Genomic DNA, 15,175 nt, shown 5'->3' with positions numbered 1-15,175 from the left:
CCTTCTGGTATTTTAAGGTGTTTTAGCAACCACTATCTGGTAATAAATACGTATTTATGATTACATCTGTTAGTTAAAGGTCTTTTCTTTATTTTACAGGATCACTGCAGCTGTGGAAAAAGTGGAGCTGCTGTGGCAGCAGGCCTTTTCTAAGGCCCGTCTCCAGCTGCGGATGTTCCAGCTGCGAGAGGATGCTCTGCAGGTGAGTCTGTGAACAGTTGTTTGCATCTGACGGTGCTTTCACACCTTACCTGTTTTTGGTTCACTGTGTAAACAAGCTGTGGTGGTTTGGGTTCATGTGGACTGGTGTGAAAGCTATCAGTCAAACTCTGCTCGGGATTTAAACAAGACCAAGAGCACCTGAAAAGCAGGATCAAGGTCTGCTCTCAGGTGGACTCTAGCGTGGTTTGTTTGTTGTTTAAAAGCAAAATGGACCAACCATAGTGGATATTTGATTTAAGCATGACTTAATGAGCCCAACTTTCAGTTTTCTGTCTGTGAATTGTCCAGAATGTGATTTTAGAAGGGAACTGTATAAGCAACTTATGTATTTATGCAAATTATTAACTACGGTAACTATGGTAACATGAAATGGCGTCAGCACAAGTGTGGGCATTTTTCCAACCCAATTGCCAGAATATAATGTTGGCATTGTACGTTTCTGCAAACCATGGTTATGTTACATTTGTACGTATCATATAAGCGGTTTTAGTGATGCAACTGAATGTGTTTACCTCTGCTTACAGATCACAGAGCAGATCAAAACTCTTCTTCAGGAGAAACTCCAGCCTTACAAAATAGAGATCGCCAAGGATGCTGACAAGGCAGTGAAGCTGGTGTCTGAATTTGAGACATCCATTTACACTCCTGCTATGGTACTGGTTTAGTTGATGCGTTGTTTCATTACCAACATGTGGCCTCTTTCAGTGTTTTTGAGAGATACACTGAATGCAATCCCAGTTGTGTTGTAGTGCAATTCAGTCAGACTGTGCTGTGGTTCAGATTTTTGCAGGTAAAATCCTTAAAGTCCTGGAATTGTCTTTTTCTTGATCAGATATCTAATCAATCACACATCTACGGTCATTCATTCTGTCTTCCTTTCAGGAGTAGGAATCTTAAGAGTGATTTCACATCACACTGACATATTTTCTATTATTTAATGTTATGCTAATTATTTTTGTTAACTAATCGTCCCCTCCTCTTACCCACCAGGCACTGGTTCACTGTGCTGAGGATGTGATCCACACAGTAGCAGAAATCCTACTGTTTGATGGTCAGACCAGGGAGCGCTGGGTTCTGGATGTGGAGAGGCTCAAGGAGAAACTCAGCTCTGCTGTGCACTTCATTCTCCAAACCCTCAGAGCAGTTTCCAACTACCATCATTACTACAACAAGGCAAGTCGTTAGTATTTGAGGACATGTATTATTGCTCATTGCTGTGGTACTTTGCTATGGTCTACAGATCCCCCATCAACTGTGGTGTGTAGTACTGTAACACAGCTTGGTTTATTAGTTAGCTGTCAGAAAATTAATCAACCATTTAAGTAATTTCTCAAATAGAAATGATATTTGTTACAGTCTTCTTTAACATGAAGATTTTCAACTTTTCTCTACCTCATAAACTGTACGCCTTCGGTGAACCATACATGTCTGTCAGCTCATGTTTTATTTGCTATGGCAGATGTGTCTGGTCCCTCTCCCGCTCAGACAGATTTACAGCCAACCAAGTCAGGCCAGACATAACCGTTATCTATTATGGGGCGGGTTTCAAATGAGGACTGACAATGGAAGAAATCATGCTTTACACAAAACATGTGATGACATCATGTTTGGCTCACACCAGCATAAAGCTAGCTTAATAAAGATGAGTGCTGAAGAATTTTACAAAGTATCTGCGATGGCTGCCGCTGATGGGGAAACTCTGTGAAATTACTATTTTCAAATTCTGATAGCAAAAATGGCAACACTCACACAGATATATTAATGCTGCACCATCACAGTCCATTTCTCACTCAGCGCTACATTCATGTTTCATCTGTGATTGGTTGCAATTGCGTTCAGAGGCATTTTTTGGTCTGCGTTTGCTGAGAACGCCCCTTGGAAATCGAAAATGAACTAAGAGGTTGCAGACTAATTTGCATTTGCGAATTGATCTGGCGATGCAAGGCTAAGGGTTTTTAGCAGTCTCTTTGTAGCAGTCTCTAGTTGGTATGTTAGCAGTGACAGCAGGCTCAAACTTCCCAAAATACAAAAGCTGAACCTATTTCCTGTTCCCTGTGCAGGCCAGCAGCTGGTACAGTCTGGTCCTCTGTGAGAACGTCCTCCAGGTGCTGCTGTCAGGGGTTAATGGAGACAGTGGTTCCACACAGAGGCAGAGGAGGCACTGGGGGTCGATCCCTGCATGGAGGTACAAAATGTCCACTTTCCTGAAGAAGAATCCCCCTCCAGATATGGAGGAGCTGGTTTATCTGGCTCATCTGTCTAATGCCATCCCAGATGATGACATCAAGAAGGCCGGCAAGCAGATGTCTCAGCGGTGAGTCAGCTCTGAGTTTCATTTCACAAAGAGGTTATAAAGGGAAGGGATTTTTTTTTAACATTTGACATTGGTCACATCATTTACAACAGTTCTCACTTTGTTTAGCGGTGTGGTAAACCTACAAACTTCTCTTTATGAAATAAGAACACTGGTCTAGTTGTACTGTTTCCCATGTCATTGGAATTGTAACCAGAGAAGTGCTGCATTCAAATTTATAAATATTCATTTTCTTCATGCAAGGTTTGAGGATCAGTTTTGCATTGAAAATTCTGTCTCAACAGAAAATGTCAGGATTTGTTCAAGTACAGTGTGAGCAGTGTGAATGTCTTGTATCCAAAGAAATCTCAGTATCTGCAGAGTAAGTTTGAGGTGGGTTGGTCTACAACTTCATTTCTCTTTTATCCCCCTAACTAGGAGTCAGGACCCCACATGGGGTCACACAGACAAATCTCAAGGGTCACAAGATGGGTAAAGGGATACTGAAGAAAAGTATATATTGGTTAATTTCAAGGGGTCACAAGCCAAATAGATTGGAAGCCACTAGTCTTCAATTTACTGGCTGAATAACTCTCTGAGAATGAAATCGGTCCTTTTTGGGTTGAGCGATATGATAATGTATAATATTCCGGTGTGGTTATATTATCTTTACATAGTGTCTCTGTTAATTTGGCAAAATGTGCTCATCACGTGGTCCTTTTTTTACTTTTTCTCTTGGATCTTTCAACCATATCACTCGGGCTTCCTTAGCACGTAGTTTGTTCTGTTTTAATGGAAATGGATTTGTCACCGCCATTGCTGGGAATCGCCAGAGAACCCATGATATGATATTGTCCTGATACTTGGGTCACAATACGATTTTATTGCGATATGTTGAGCATTGCAATGGAATATACTGTGATATATTGTGATTTATTACCTTTTTTTCCAAACTGCAAATTATTTCCTCCTTTCGTTCTCTGTTCCAAATAAAGTCCAGACAATTGATTTTAACACAGATGGCGCGTTTCTGGTTTCTTTGTCCAGTGCCTCCCATCTTTGTTTTGATGAGCTTCCTGCCAAATTGTACTGACTGAGACATCTGCTGACCTCACTAGGAAAAAAAACATCAGCACCATCTAATGGACCAAAATGCTGTTAATTTTATTAATATAGTACCAAAAGATGTATTAAAATGTGTATTCAGAATAAAAGATCGATACTTGACGTCCTTGTATCAATACAGTATCACCACTCAAAGTATTGCGATACTATGCTCTATCTATTTTTTCCACCCACAGTCACCATCCTAGTTAAATTGCTATTATGGTCTCATCCAGAGCTCTTTTGTAACTTCTCGTCCATGTTGGCTATGACTACCTTGTTACCTGATTGAAACCTCCAGATACTGCAAGTTTGTGTCAGATTCTAATTCCAGAAAATGGATTATATCATGGAATGCAATATCACAAGACAAAGTGACATTAGAGTAGGGATTCACCTATTGTGAAATTTTAGCCTGCATAACATTGATGTGACACAACAGAAAAATATTGGCCACTGGTATCAGTGAATGTCATCTTATTTGCTGATAGGCCGATGGCAATCAACAAGTGAATGTTGGCTGATAAATCAGTGCATCCCTGCATAAAGACTATAGTTATACACAATTTAATGTTTAATGCCCACTCCTAACATGTTCTCTTACACCAACTGCAACAATTGCAGGCATGGAACATTTAGCTGTGTGGGCGAAGTCTTAGTCACTCCACACCATATTAGATTGTTGACAGATTTTTATTTTTTTTTTTTAAGATTTTTTTGGGCATTTTCCTTTAATGGACAGGACAGGTAAGTTTGAAGGGGTGGGAGAGAGAGAGGGGGGATGACATGCAGCAAAGGGCCACAGACTGGACTCGAACCCGGGCCGCTGCAGCAACAGCATTGTATATGGAGCGCCTGCTCTACCCACTAAGCCACCGACACCCCAACAGAGATTTTTTTGTCTTGTATTGTCTCACCAGTTTTATAGCAGTAATGTGTGGGTTTTTTTTTTTTTTTTACCCATCAGGTGCATGACCCTGAGGAAACTCCTAATGTCTTCTCGACCTGTGGCTGTCAGTGACCTCCAGCTGGCCTTACAGTGGCAGTATGATTTGTTGCGGAGTAGCCGTGTAAATAAGTCCTCTGCCGACGGTACTACAGACAGAACAAAACGGAAGGATGTTCAAGACCTCACCAAATGCGAAAGTAGCAAGGAAGCAGTCCATCTTCTAAGAACACCTCCTTTGACCACGGCATCTGGGATGGTGTCAGCTGAGGGCAAACCCTCCTCCCTCAGCTCATTCGACTCAGGCTTCGATGGAGCTGGGAGCAGCCAGCTGGAGGCCTGTGGGGGGAGGGAAGGAGTGGAAGGTCTGTCCAGATTGGCTGGGACCAGGGACTTTGCGAGACCTGCTATGAGTCAGCCTCAAATCCATACAGAGAATCTCTCAAGTGTTTCAGACTCTGAAGATCACAGAGAGGAGTTTGACCTTGGCTCTGTGGGAAACTCCTCTAGGGCCAGCATCCAGATCATCCCTAAAGTAACCGTGGATTCCCTCAACTTGGAGATCAAGGTCAAGCGCTCAGCTGCACTACCCAGTAATCCTTGGCTTAGCTTGCCGGTAGACGATCTGGAAAACTCTTACACAGTTACCATCACGCCAAACCCAACACAACAGAGGGACCTGCAGTTCCATGATCCCTCTGACCCCCACACTAATGCCAACCAGGCCAGCAGGTCTCGAGATCAGCCCACACAGACAGAGGTTTTGATCAGCACACAGCCCAGAGAGCCACAGAACAGGGACTGGACACTGCAGTCACAAAGCAGTTTAGAGGATCCTGAACTAAGTCCCATTCGCAACATCCTCTCCAGCACTATCACAGAAACAGGAGGAGACAAGTCCATGTGCACCACACAGGGGATTCCTACTCTTCTCTGGGATTCTTATGACCTCCATGACCAGAATCGGGATGCTGTTGATGGGTAATGCATCTGTTTCAGAATTCAGTTTGGCCTAAAGAAGTTCAAGCATGTTTGCACTAACATGTTATTTGATCAAATTAATTTGAATACAACCCACGTGCTTTGACCAGCTTGCAGAATGGTAGGGTTTATTAGCAATGCTGCCTCTGCTCCACTTGAATGATCAGCTGACTGTCACTGTTAAGGTAGTTCAATTTTGCAATGTTTGCAAAGAATCTTACCTTTATTTGCAAATTTTAATGTATGTAATATTCATTCATTGTACAAAGTAAGAAAAAGCATGCTGGCTGATTTGTATTGGTTAATTTTAAAGCCAATCTCAGCCGATAGGATGATGTGCCGATATTATCGTGCATCCTTACTAGAAATGGGTCCTGTTTACAAGTCATGTCTAAGGTTTGTGTAAGGTACTAGTGAGTAGTGAACATTTCTATTGCATACTTATGTGATAGTAATGATTGTCCCAGGTATTAGTCAAACCCTTTTTTTTTTCTTTTTTTTTTTTTTCTCTTCTTTGATGTGACCATGGTATAAGTGAGATAATGCTCTTTGAGGAGTCCATTATCTGGAATGTTGGGGCACTGTGATGGACCCCATGTTCATTAATTCCAGAAAATGGACACATCAAAGGACATTATCCCTTATATATCTGAAGTTTGGCTGGTGTTGTTTGAGGGTAAACTTGTCCAAATCCAGTGAAGTGGATAAAGTCAGTCCTGATAGCATCCGGACCCAGCTCCCACATTGTGGATGACATGGCAGTCCCCACAAAATAACATGGCTGGCTAATAATAAACTCCCCATGACCTTACTAGTTACTATTACTGTAGTTAGTAAGCTAGTTAGGCAAGCATGCTAAAGTTAGCAGCTAATATTAAAGCAGATTGACACAGTTAAATCCATTTCGTACAGTGCTGGTCTTGGGATTTTGGCTTTGGAAAAGCTGTAAAATGACTCGGATTACAGTTTCTATTAGGACAACATGCAAATCCCTTTCAACATTTGTCTAAATCCGAAGCTCATGTGTCTAAATCCAAGGCTTGAAAGATCTGCTGTTTGCCAATATTTTTTTTTTTGCATGTCTTAGCAGGAAAAGTACAGGTGTAACTGATAAGAAAAACAAACTTTTAGGTAAGCTAGTTCCAGGGTCCTGGGATTATGTGGTTTGTCTCCTAAAATGATTTACTGGGACACTTGAGGGAATAGAACCATTGTTAATGAAATTTGTTTCACCTGTGCACTTCCTGTTATGACAAGTCAGAATGTCTGTTGTGAAAAGTTCTTTTCTATTTGCTAAGGTATGATGGATAGTCACTATTTAACCGAGAAGTTTAGCAAATTGTCAAATATGAGTTGTGGTAAACGTTAAAATGTACATTAACAGCAGCACAAATAGAGGAGAACAATGTCTTCAGGGAGCAGAGCCTGTAATGTCAGTTACACAACAATATCTTAAGTATGACATTAGCAACCATAAGCTTATATTCATACCAGAACAAGTGCTGTAAGGCTACAGCAACAACCTCCCTGAGTGAATTGTGTAAGAGTGTGTTTTATTATCCGGCGACAGCTGTGGCTGGAGGCATTACGTTTTCAGGTTTATATACCATAAACTTTATATAAAGATGGACGACATGACAGCTCCCCAAAAAAGAAGCGAAAACATCTCGATCATCCCCTGGTTGCTGGCTGCAGTACAGGTCATAAACCCTGCCCCCCTCCGTGTTAGCAGATGGGACATGGGCCAAACTAAAAGAAAGTACACCTCAAATGAATTTTTCCCAAAGATGTTTTTTGTCATTTTAGGTAGTTGTTATCATGCTGCTGTATGTTCAAATATTTGCTTCGCTGATGAGCTTGGTTTTAATTAGTTATTTAATACTTTGGAGATTTGATGTCATTATTGACAGTCAGTGCCAATCAGCGTGCTTGCGATCAATGGTGCTGCTTGTAATTGGGTTGGACGGGTGTGTGGGAACTTGCCACCTGAGAGTTTGTTACTGCGCAGACTTTGGCTCTAAATTATGTCACCAGCGCAAGATGGCAGCAAGCATATCTGGGATTTTTTGGCTTCATTTTTGTAAAGTGCAAGTGGTGAAAGTCATCCATCTTTGTATACAGTCTATGGTATGTATATCCCATTCTCATGAAGGCGATATCTAAAGATCAGATTGAGGGAATTTCTTCAAATTTGGCACAAACGTCCAGTTGGACTCAATGTTGAACTGATAAGATTTTGGTGGTCAAAGGTCATGGTCACTGCGTTCTTGCGTCTGTATCAGTCTCGTAAATGCAATATGTCAATAAGGCCTTCATGGGGTTTCCTCAAATATGATCCAAAGTCCACGTGGACTCAAGAATGAACTAATTTTTTCACGCATTGTCTATTTGGATGAAATGAACTGGTGACACTAGTCTTGGGTGTTCATTTTGTATTTGTGCTGATTGTACAGATCTTCTGTGCTGCTAGGTTGAAGATGTTTGTGAAGTGTCCATGTTTTTAGAATATGCAGTTTCTTTGCAACAGCATCCATATTTGAAGTACTGTCAACTGTTATGGCTGCATATAAGTCTGGACAGACAGGGATACAAACTGTAAGGTGGTAATTCTAGCTGCTTTTAAGAGATTTTTATGAGCTGTCAACATTAAGGGTCTTTCATTGTTTTGGTCATTTTTGAAATACTATTTGGTTAGCTGCCAGAAATAGCAGAAATGTACTAAAACTCTGCAGGTGATGTTGTCATGCATCAATCATTTGTACTTTACAGGAACAATTACTTTAAAAAAACACAAAGTGTTGAAAGCATCTAAAAGCTGCACAATGGGCAGTTAGTGCTCAGAGGAACTGACTGTAGTCAGCAGCAATTTGACAGAATTGGGAGACATTTGTTGAATGTGGATGTCACAACTACTTGCAGAATTTGGTTAATGTATGTGCTAGAAGATTGGATTGGCTAAAGAAATTACCATATTGCACTTTTTTTTCCCAGTGTGATAGATCTTTCCCTTAATGACTGGGATGTGAAGGAGCAGGAGGATTTGCGAGAGGTGGAAAAGATCCTGGACAGGACTGATGAAATACTAGAGGTAAGAGATGCACCATTTGAGTAAAGGGGTGGATGGTTGCTCCCATTAAGGGCTACAACTAGTGATGATTTTCACTGTTGTGAAATGTCAAATATAAAATCAGATGCCTGTTGATGTATTAACTTCTTACTTTATGTGATCAACAGTCTAATAAACGTCTTACTCTACAGAGAGAAGAAAATGTTCTGGCTCAGGAGGCTGTGCTGGAGGCCCTGCTGAGGTCTGAGAAGAGGCGGAATCAGTGGCCGCTGTGGGACAGTGAGGACCAGCTTGGTGCGGTATGTTAAGCAGACTTGAGATCAAATCAGTGACGTAAACTATGATGTTTGAAGACCACTCATCAGTGACACTGGGTTACAAATTATAAATTGATTTCTGTAATTGGGTTCAGCATTTTCCTTTACCAAATCTCCAGGATGCTTTGTTCTTGTATGATTTTTGTGCTATATTTTCTAGAGATCAAAGTCATCTCATTTTTGTTGTGGAGAAAGAAAGCTTCTGGACAGTTTTTTTTGTCAGGTTTCCCTGAAAATAATAACCAGTGGTTGCTTGAATGATTTAGGTAAAAACATGTACTGTTAGTTAAAGTGGACCTATTATGCTCATTTTTTAGGTTCATACCACAACCCTGGTTCCAAAAAAGGTGTTACACGCTATGTAACTTGTGAATAAAAACAGAATGCAATGATTTGCAAATCCTTTTGGTGCTACATTCAATTGAATAGAGAGATAAAATACTTAATGTTCATACTGATAAACTTTATTTTCATTTGTAAATTTACACAAATTCTGTATTTATGTCTGCAACATATTCCAAAAATGTTGGGACAGGAGCAACAAAAGACTGGGGAAGTTGGGAAATGTTCAAGAAACACCTGTCACGAACATTCCACAGGTTAACTGGTAACAGATTAAAGCATCATGACTGGGTTTGAAAGAGGTGTCTTCAAAAGACTTTACAAGCAAGGACGGTCACTTTGTGAAAAACTGCATAGGCAAACAATCAAACACTTTGAGAGCAACGTTTCTTAATGAACGATTGCAAAGAATTTAGGATTTCATCATTTGCAATCCATAATATCATTAGAAAATTCTGAGAATTGGGAGAAATGTCTGGACATTAGGGGCAAGGCTAAAAACCAACATTGAATGCTGGTGACCTGTGACCCCTAAGATGGCATGATTGTATAAAGGATATTACTACATGGTCTCAGGAACACTTTGGAAAATCTTTGTCAGTAGACACGGTTCACTGCTGCATCTACAAATGCAAGTTAAGACTCTACCATTCAAAGTGAAACAACAAGGACTGACACAAAGGAAAAGAGTGCTGTGGTCTGACCAGTCTGCACTGAAGATTGTTTTTGGGACTTCATGTTGTTGTTACCAGCTCAAAGTTCAAAAGTCAGAATCTGTGATGGTACGTATAGGGGCATGTTAGTGCTCACGGCATTGTGGCTAACTTGCACATCTGTAATGGCACCATAATTGCTGAAAGGTATGTACAGGTTTTGGAGCAACATATGTTGCCATCCAGACAACATCTTTTTCAGGGATGTCGTTGCTTATTCCAGCAAGACGATGAGACACATTCTGCATGCGCCCCAACAGTGTGGCTTCATAGTGAAAGAGTGCAGGTACTAGACTGGCCTGCCTGCAGTCCAGACCTGTCTCCCATTGAAAATGTTCGGTGCAGTATGAAGCACAAAATATGACAATGGAGACCCTGCACTGTTGAGCAACTGAAGTGGTATATTGAGCAAAAATAGGGAGGAATTTCACTTTCAAAACTTCAGGTATTAGTGTCCTCCACTCCCAAACACTTACTGAGTGTCGTTAAAAGAAAAGGTGATGACAAACAGTGGTAAACATGCCTCAGTCTCAACTTGATTGTAATGTGATGCAGGTATCAAATTCAGAATGAGTGTATATTTATAAAAACAATGTTTTCAGTTTGAGCATTAAATATCTTGTCTTTGTATTATATTCAAGTGATTATAGGTCAAAAAGGATTTTCAAGTCTTTGCATGCTGTTTTTATTTACGTTTTACACAGCGTCCCAACTTTTTTGGAATTGGGCTTGTACTTTGGGTTTCTACTAGAACATATTTACATGCTTTAATGTTCAAAAAACACTATTTTCCACACGCTGTCTGTGCTGGAACACCTATATTCAGCCTCAGTGTGAGACTGCCTAAGCTCCCCTCTTGAAGAAGCCCAGTCTGCTCCGATTTGTTAGTGTTTGTGGGGCATTCCGTATCTCTACATCTCTGCACTGTCATTGCAGTCTGTGGAATGACTGCAACAGAGAAGACTGTCAATTTCTACCATTAAAAATCACACACATCATAAATTACTTGTACTCCTCTCCCTTTGTGTGTGTGTGTGTGTGTGTGTGTGTGTGTGTGTGTGTGTGTGTGTGTGTGTTTTGTTATATAAGAACTAAAAAAAAGCAATTAAAAAAATAAATAAATAAAATAAAATCACACATTGAAGCTTCTAAACCAAAATCTTCACAACCGGATATGTTCCAGCAGAAATATGATCAGACTTGGAAAACGGTTTGTATTTGTACATGATTTGTATATGTGCAGTACCTGGACATACCTGTTTTCAACACTGTGCACTTACATTTACCTTGTGTAAGTGCTTGTTTAAGACTGGTCAAATGTTAGTCATTATTGTTGACTAAGGTGAAGGTGATGTCTACTCTGCCAGACTCGGATTGCTATTGGTTTCTATCCAATTTTCATTTGTGTATGTTGTCTGCCACTGTAACTACAGAACTATGCACAGTGTAAACCTATAGTGTTTGTTCATTCTGCTTTTCCTGCTCATTTTCATAGATGTCATCCAGCGAGCTGGCTGAAGCTGGTGTTCTTGGCTTTGAGGATTACCTCAACCCTGCAGAATCCGACAACCTCAGTGAACCCGGATCAACTGGATCAGCAAGTGAAATTAAGGCCTCTGAAGATGATAGGCACTGCTCCGAAGATGCTACAGGAGCAGATACACTAGCATTTTACAGCAGACCGGACCTGCTGCAGGAGCTGAAGAAAGTCCACGTCCTGGATGAGCTGATCATGGAGGAGAACCTGAAGATCCATGAGTTCCGAAGCCGCAAAGAAAACCTCAAAGAGGAACTCTCTGTTAGCAATCCTGCGGATACAAACGGACTGTCAAGTGTGAACAAAGACAGGGAGGCTTTTCGGTTACAACTGGAAAAGGAGAAAAAGGAGGTGGAGAAGCTTGAGAAGAGTTTGGACAAAGACAGTAAAGTGAAGAAGCCCAAGGACAGAGCTAGCAAGGTTATAAAATGTTCTATAATGGAATGGGCTACAAGTGAGAATAAGGAAGACCAAGCACTCTGTGATGAACTTTTATCAGGTAGCTATAACCGATCACAGAGAACACATTCACCATCTTTGGTCCAGAATGATTCTCAGGCTCAAGATACGTATAAAACTGAAAATGTTGAAGCAGTATTGGGTCCTGATGTTGCCAAAGAGACTACAACACAAGACTTGGTTCAACTTCCACATTCCAAATGTCTGGATCATTGCTCTGCAGCTGAGCCATCAGTATATATTGGAGCTACCTTAGATAGTATATCTGTTTTGAAGGAACTTCCTGAAGAGTCGGTAATCCAACCTCAAGGATGTATCAATGGGAAAATATTAGATAAATCTGGTGAAAATGCTTCTTTAACCTCTGAAACAAGACCAGATGATGGAGTGTTTGACCCAGGTGGAGAATCACACCTTCTTCCTGTGCCTAAGCCAAGACGGGCTTTGCTCCTTGTGAGCACCCAGCTCACTGAACACGAACCTCCTCATTCCACCAAGCTGCAGAAGCCAGCTGGCTCCTCAGTCACTCAAGATCAAGGCTTTGTGCAATTTGATCTGCAAGATAAACCGATTGATGCGCTGCCAGAGAATGTGACTCCAGCAATCAGCCACAACTTGGTTCCCAGTCCAAATGTAAAGGAACACAGCTACAACAACAAAGACAACCATGCACTCACAGAGGAATGCAAAGTGTCATTAGACCAGTTGTCTGAAATAAGCACTAAAGATGAAGAGGATGCATCAGCGGTACCTGAATGTTTGCTGCAGGTAGACTCACACCCAACAGAGGAGGTCAACTCTTTAACTGAAATAAGCAGCAAAGATGAAAATCAAGTTGCTCAAGATGAAGTCTTTGTGCAGTTTGATCTGCAAGAGAAACAACTTGATGAGCCGCCAGAGAATGTGACTCCAGCCATCAGTCACGACTTGGTTCTCAATCCAAATGTGAAGGAGCACAGCAACAACAACAATAACAACTATGCGCTCGCAGAGAAATGCAAAGTGTCATTAGACCAGTTGTGTGAAATAACCAATAAAGATGAAGACGATCAAGTCGCTCAAGATCAAGGTTTCATGCAATTTGATCTGCAAGATAAATCACTTGATGCGCTGCCAGAGAATGTGACGCCAGCCATCAGTCACGACTTGGTTCTCAATCCAAATGTGAAGGAGCACAGCAACAACAACAATAACAACTATGCGCTCGCAGAGAAATGCAAAGTGTCATTAGACCAGTTGTCTGAAATGAGTACTGAAGATGAAGAGGATACATCAGCAGCACCTGAATGTTTGCTGCAGACAGATTCACAATCATCAGAGGAAGATCAGACTTCATCTCCTGCAGATGTGCTCCCACATCAGCCATCAGCACCCCAGCTGCATCCTGACCAGCCTGTGGAGTTTGATCCCAGTGGAAGAGATGAGCAGAGTGAAGACTTTGCTGATGGTGTTCAGAGCTCTGAGGCCATGAGGGTATCAGGCTCTGGGTCACCTGGGATTCAGACCCATCTTAACATCAGCACAAGAAAGGTACACTTCCTACTGTAATATGTTTGGTGGCCTCTTTTAAGTTGTGTTGTGTTTCTCAATTGAGCGCCTTCATATAGACCTTTCAATGTGTCTCACATGTGTAAAATTAAATTTAACCACAGTCAATGGGTAGATGCCATTTTTGGCTACATTGTGGAACCTGCTATGGCCAGAGATATACTTGCTTTTTACCCATGTGTTCACATAGACACCGGTCTCCATTGTGAATGCTAATGCACTATGGATGTCACTGGAGGATTCCATGAGAGGGCACACCAGGGAACTTGCGCTGAATAGAACAGATTTACATCTTGTAAACAACAATTATGGCAATATTTGAGGAGGTTACTACAGCTATCTATTTACTACTACACAATCACATATCAATCAATCATCAATCAATTTTATTTATAAAGCCCAATATCACAAATCATTATTTGCCTCACAGGGCTTATTTGCCTCACATATTAACATACTGTTCATATTATGCTTGATGTAAAAACTGAGTATGTAGAGTGTTCACACTGCACGGTTTGTGGATTTTGTGTGCTTAAGAAATGCCCGGTTATATACTACAGTAGCAAGAATTTCTGGGTATGAGATGTGAGAGCTGCTGGCTGGGTCAGACTGGTGTTGTGTCCAAGACCATTTCCTCGTCTGTGTTTTCCCCTGCCTAAATCTGAACAGAACCTTCATCATCAAGTGAGGTGCTTTACATTAACCGGAGGGAAACAATATTTACATGTCTGTTGGTAATGGCATACATAATTGTTCATTTAGTTAGCAGTAGGCCTATGCAGTACATACAGATTGAGTATGTAGTGGGCAGTATGTCACAGTGTGATTTGGAACACAACCTGTATTTAATTGTAAGATCATGGCAGAAAAAGCAACAGCAGCACCATCTTAGTTGGTTCGTAGGGGTGGGGGGGAAAAATTAGCATAGTCCGGGTATTTTTGTGGGGCAATATTGTATCGTCACAAAATGCCAAGTATGGTAGTCTTTAGGTAGCCCACTAGAATAATATAATCAATTGCTTTTTCAGTCTACAAGATACATTTTGCTGCTGCAAAAATATGGCTCAAGTGAGGTTATCTTATTGGATAAAGCAGAAGTTGAAGTTTTCCTTTGGGGGCAGTTGAAAAAAGGTAATAAATCGCAATAATGTTGAATTGTGACTTAAGTTTTGTGATTATATCATATTGCAGATCGTCTAGTGATTCCCACCACTCATGGTTTGTAAGGCCCCTAAATCAAGCGCGTCATGACGATGCCGAGTAGGTTTCTCACATTTACCCTACCTTTCATGTGCGTATAGCATCTTGTGGACACATAGCATTGAGCAACACTCCAAATGCAGGCAGCTGTCATGCATACTCGAAAGTGTAGTTAAAAGCTAGTATATCTCTGGCTTTAGTAACACAGGGTTTTTTTATGTAGCGTATAAGATACATGCATGGCGCAATGATCTAGTTCAATATAGCAGTTAAATATACTTATTTACTTTCTTATGGACAGTCAGATGAGAAAATGAAAACCAGATGCTTATCCAGGGTTAACCTAGTTAGATGCATGTTAATTAGACGTATGTCACCTTAAACAGAACTAGGCTAGCTGTTTACTGCTCTCAGTCTTTATGCTAAGCTAGGCTAACCACATCCTG

The 15,175-nt window shown here is 41.0% G+C and overlaps 2 protein-coding genes across 3 annotated transcripts in view; one reads left to right on the top strand and one right to left on the bottom strand.

The window, feature by feature from the left end:
• Positions 1-15,175, bottom strand: part of LOC125897389 (xaa-Arg dipeptidase-like) — a 649,571-nt gene that overhangs the window by 555,946 nt on the left and 78,450 nt on the right. The window lies entirely within an intron of this gene.
• LOC125897350 (uncharacterized) overlaps positions 1-15,175 on the top strand; it is a 38,548-nt gene that overhangs the window by 13,330 nt on the left and 10,043 nt on the right. The window contains exons 9-16 of the mRNA XM_049590634.1: positions 100-202; positions 747-875; positions 1,213-1,395; positions 2,283-2,536; positions 4,587-5,546; positions 8,538-8,634; positions 8,805-8,912; positions 11,481-13,511. Of these exons, the coding sequence (XP_049446591.1) occupies positions 100-202; positions 747-875; positions 1,213-1,395; positions 2,283-2,536; positions 4,587-5,546; positions 8,538-8,634; positions 8,805-8,912; positions 11,481-13,511 (3,865 nt within the window). The remainder of the gene's footprint in view (positions 1-99; positions 203-746; positions 876-1,212; positions 1,396-2,282; positions 2,537-4,586; positions 5,547-8,537; positions 8,635-8,804; positions 8,913-11,480; positions 13,512-15,175) is intronic.

This window comes from Epinephelus fuscoguttatus, linkage group LG11 (genome assembly GCF_011397635.1).
Source record: "Epinephelus fuscoguttatus linkage group LG11, E.fuscoguttatus.final_Chr_v1".
Lineage (NCBI taxonomy): Eukaryota > Metazoa > Chordata > Actinopteri > Perciformes > Serranidae > Epinephelus > Epinephelus fuscoguttatus.
Note: the sequence above shows the minus strand (reverse complement) of the source record. Positions and strands in the feature narration are given on the sequence as shown.